Source organism: Nanorana parkeri, unplaced genomic scaffold, assembly GCF_000935625.1.
Source record: "Nanorana parkeri isolate BGI_ZX_2015 unplaced genomic scaffold, ASM93562v1 scaffold160, whole genome shotgun sequence".
NCBI classification, from domain to species: domain Eukaryota; kingdom Metazoa; phylum Chordata; class Amphibia; order Anura; family Dicroglossidae; genus Nanorana; species Nanorana parkeri.
The window spans coordinates 23080-27947 of record NW_017306428.1 but is presented as its reverse complement, the minus strand read 5'-3'; the positions used below and the strand labels follow the sequence as shown (position 1 = coordinate 27947).

The following is a 4868-nucleotide window of genomic DNA, read 5'->3' as shown; positions in this document are numbered from 1 at the left end:
GGGCGTTGCAAAGCCCGAAGGGCATCACCAGATACTCGTAGTGGCCGAATCTGGAACGGAAAGCCGTCTTCCACTCGTCGCCCTCACGGATCCTGACGAGGTTGTAGGCCCCCCGGAGGTCGATCTTCGTGAACACCCTGGTGTCCTTCACTTGGTCCAGGAGATCAGGGATAAGAGAGAGAGGGTATTTATTCTTTCTGGTGATGTCGTTAAGGGCCCGGTAGTCCACACAGGGCCGAAGACCCCCGTCTTTCTTCCCCACAAAAAATATACCTGCACCGACTGGGGAGGTGGACAGGCGGATGAAGCCCTTCGCCAGACTCTCCTCTATGTATTCCCTCAGCGCCCGGGTCTCGGGCTCAGATAAGTTGTATAGCCGCCCGTACGGCAACGGGGCCCCAGGAAGCAGATCAATGGGGCAGTCGTAGGGTCTGTGGGGAGGTAAGGCGTCAGCCCCTGCTTTTTCGAAGACATCCGCGTATACCCCGTATTTGGCGGGCAATACCTGAGGAGAGGAGGCCAGGGCCAACAGAGAGCCAGGAGCAGAGGAGGACGCAGTGGGAGACACAGTAGGAGGACTGAAATGTGACACGTCCCATGGCCCAGTCTATTTGGGGATTGTGCTTCCGAAGCCATGGGATGCCCAGGATAACTGGAAACAGGGGAGAGGGTACGATGTCCCATACGACCTCCTCACAGTGGTGGCGACCAATGGAAAGGGCAATAGGGTGTGATTCCATGGAGACAGGTCCGGTCTTCAATGTACTGCCATCCACCATGTGGAGTCGGGACGGGTGTTCCTTGGGGCGCAAAGGTAGCCCCAGCTGATTGGCAAGCTCGAGATCGAAAAAACAGCTGCTTGCGCCCGAATCGATCAGGGCCGCAAGTTCAAGGCCAGTACCGTTCAGCTGTAGGGAAACACATATGGTTAGATGGGAAGAACCGTTGTATACAGGCATGTTCAGGAACACAGCTGAACTGACAGTCCTACCTGTAGGTGGTTTGATGGGGCAGTCTTTCAACATATGACCGGGTTTGGCACAGTATAAGCAGAGATTGAGAGTCCGCCTTCTGGACCTCTCGACCGCGGAGAGCGGACCCCTGACTACTCCGATCTGCATCGGTTCTTCAGGGGCGAGGTCCCCGACTGTGGAGGATGGCACGAGGATTGGCAGCGGAAGAGGGTCGGATCGCTGTGCAGGAGGGGGCAGAGCGTGTTGCCTCTCCGTCCTCCTTTCCCGGAAACGGAGTTCCAGTTGGGTAACTGTGCTCATCAGCCCCTCCAAAACCTCCGGAACCCCGATACGGGCGAGCTCGTCTTTTAACTGGTCTGATAGACCGATCCGGAACTGGTCGATAAGGGCCACTTCATTGAGTCCGGTATCTGGGGCGACCTCCCGGAATTCTGTAATGTAGTCCTCCATTGGACGCCTTCCTTGCCGAAGAGAAAGGAGAGTGCCCCTAGAGGTGGAGGCACGCAGGGGGTCATCAAAGAGCGCCTGCATGGCGGAGACAAAGGAGCTCCAAGAGGACAGTACTGGACTATCTGTTTGCAGGAGCTGATGGGCCCAGGTCTGTGGGGGTCCCGTGAGCAGGGAGATAGCCGTCCGTACCTTGACATAGTCTGACGAGTAGGTGTGGGGTTTTAAGGAGAACAGTAGTTCGCAGGAGATGAGAAACGACCGCCATTTCCTCCTGTCTCCAGAAAATCGTTCCGGTAGGGCCACTGCTGGCTCACTGTTCACCACCTCCAGTTGTGAAGGCAAGTGGTGAAGGCTGAAGTCCTCCCCCAGACTGAGTAGCACCTGTGGCACGGAATGGCGCGCGCGCGCACTATGCTCGCTCGTCCGCGCATGCGGCTTGCGTACCGCACACCCGGCGCGCGAGCTGCGCACGCGCACTGGCCACACCAGCGTCAGATGCCCTGCCAGGGGGAGGAGGAGGAGCTACCCGTGCCCGATGCCCGCGCCTGCAAACCTGACAAGGAACGGCCCCCCTGGGTCCCTGACAACTTGACAATTTGTATTCAGATTTAAGGACATATACGTTTTTTTTATTTAGTATGTTTTTTTTTAATAAATACAGTAATCTGTTGTTTTTATTATAGGCTGACAAATGTGCAAACATTTAAAAAGAAAATATATTTGTTCATTTGTGATTGTTTTTAAATTTGTTCTAATATAACTGTATCTGCCAATTACAGATTTAAACAGATGGCAATGCATATGCCACTGCAGCCTGAAGGAGGGAGTGTTAAACTGCAGGTTAAAGACTCTTTTTTTGCCTCTAGCCTGCATGTGATCACTATCTTTTAGTGACAGCAGGAATATAGAGCTGCCACTAGTGCCACAAAGTGTGGGGGCTTTCAAAGAGGGGGACGTGTCTAAACAAATTGTGTTTGGGAAGGGGTTAATGGATTGAGGTGGTGCAACTGCTCATGGACCAATGAGGTCATGGAGTCCATTCATAACTGCTACTTTATATACTTACCAGCTATGTACTGACATAATATTGTACACAGTATAGAGCAGCATCTCCCTTTACTACACATCTTCCTCTGCTTTATGCAATCTGCTGTTTAGGCTCTTATAGGCTGAAGAGCTTACAATGCATGGGCTGAAGTTTTAGAGCATTTGAAATTCAAGACATATTTGTTAAACATGAAAAAATGTTGTAGCTTTCGAAGTACAAAAATTATCACTAATGACAAATGAAATGTAAAATACAATGCAGAATGATTTCCATCCTGTTCAAAAGTCACTCTGTGCAAAAATTAATTTTGGATAATTTTTATTGGTATAAACAAACTGGACGGTTATAGTCTGAATTATATCAACTACTGTTTAAATTGCATGATCAGAGGTAACAATGGATCTAGCCAAAATTCTTAAGGTTACATGAACAGTTCCTTTTGTTTACTTATGTTTTGATCATTTCAGTTAATAATGTTTTTTGAATATTCATCAAATCGTCCAAAAAATTGCCCTCTGTAAGGTTATACTTGGGAAAAAAATAGATTTTGAGGCAATGCTATGACTTTTTACCATCGTTTGTGCAAGTGTCAAAAGGCTTTTGTTGTCTCAGAACTGCTTCTCTTCCCATGCATGTCAATGGGAATGCAAATGCAGGTTGATGTAGCTTAGATAGAGGTTAACTTTAGGTCAACTGAACCTGTTAAAAGATGGAGGCAGAGCCAGCTGTGCTTGCCCCTTCCCCTGTTTGTCCCTCAAGTCAGCGCTGGAGAGGGGAGAATCCCTGCCGGGAGGCGTGATATACAATTACTGCTCTCTGCATGAAGAAGACTGTGAGCTAAGCAATCAGTGGTTTGTGATCGCTCAGTTCTTGATCTATAGAGCCAATGTGTGACAGCTGCAGTGTCACATTTCAGCTCTAACTACTAGGATGATTGTATTTCACTCTCCCCATAGTTCTCCTTTAATAAAGTCTAAATGACCTTAGAAGTATCTCAAAAGATGCCAAATGTAAGTTAAAGGAGAACTATGAGGTGAGTGATTTTAATGCATCCTCAAAGTTAGAGCCGACGTGTGACAATGAAATTGTCACGCATTGGCTCTATTGATCAGGAAGTGAGCGAACACATACTGTCACTCACTTCCCGATCATTTCCCTGCAGAGAACAAAGATTGTTAGTCACTGCTCCCCACAGGGATTCCCCTCTCCGATCATCCAGTGCTGGAGGAACGGACGGCGGAGGGGGCGGGCACATCTGGCTCTGCCTCTAAACAGGCAGAGCCCGCTGTCAATCAGCTAGCTGGGTGGATTTCAACGCTATTGTCGGGATCCGTCCCGACTGCGGCGCTCTCAGTATAAAGCTGTAGCTGTAGCTCGCTATATACTGAGGTTTGGGTCACAGGAGTAGGTTAGTATATGTCCTCACGTGACCCTTAAGAGAACTATGGATAAAAAGTTTACCTCTTTTAAATGTATCTAAAAGCAAGCTGAATTTTTTTATCAACACAAGCCCATCTCTGTTCACTATAGGAAATAAGCTAATATTTTCCATCTCTGCAAATTCTCTTTAACGAGTGCTAGATAGATAACGTTAAAAACATTGCTCCTTACAATCCTTTGCTAAAGTACTGCATGAAGACCAGCTTCAAGCCCTTTGCACCCCAGTTTTTCCCCCACCTCCTATAGAACCGCACCCGTAAAAAAAAAAAAACCATATATTAATATTCTATGTATCTTCGGTCCAATCCAGTGAAATCAAAGGTCCTCTTTACCCTATTCTTACTCCGCCAGTGGGCAGATTATAAATACTGTTAAGAGCGGCACCGCTTAATGGTGCAGGGCAGAAGACAGAGCTTTGGCACGCTGGGCTCACAGAAAGTGGATTGAATAATACTGGGCATCATTCAACCCATAAAATAAATGGCACTGTATTACTGGATCTGTGGGGGACAGTGCATTGCATCTTCAAGTTTTATTACGAGTACCCCAGGAGCCCTAAAATCTAGGATGCTTTATTATGCAAAAAAAACAAAAACAACTTCAGCCAGGAAGTTAACACCTGCGTACACCCCAGAAACACACTATTGGTCAATAAATGTGATCGATGACCTTACTGATCCATAGGCAAGTAGTGGGTAAGGGCCAGCCAAAGATCAACTAGTTGAAATCAGCATTTCCATATTAGAGATTGTAGTTAGCATAACCTCAAGGAGGTTGCTGCTATGAAATTTAGCTGCTAATTTATCAAATCTGGCCCTCAAGCAAACCTAAAATTGCCTACACACAATTCAATCTATTCTCAGAAAAGTCGATGCATGCATTGTTTTCAATCTGCCTTTAGTTCAAACTAAAAAATATGCAATCTGGCAGGTCAGACATTTTTTTTTCCTTTCAAA

The 4868-nt window shown here is 47.2% G+C and overlaps 1 protein-coding gene across 1 annotated transcript in view; it reads left to right on the top strand.

Moving 5' to 3' along the window:
• The window catches only part of CNTLN (centlein), a 228074-nt gene extending 227707 nt beyond the window's left edge, over positions 1-367 (top strand). The window contains exon 25 of the mRNA XM_018554459.1: positions 14-367. Within this exon, the coding sequence (XP_018409961.1) occupies positions 14-367 (354 nt within the window). The remainder of the gene's footprint in view (positions 1-13) is intronic.
• The last annotated feature ends 4501 nt before the right edge of the window (positions 368-4868 follow it).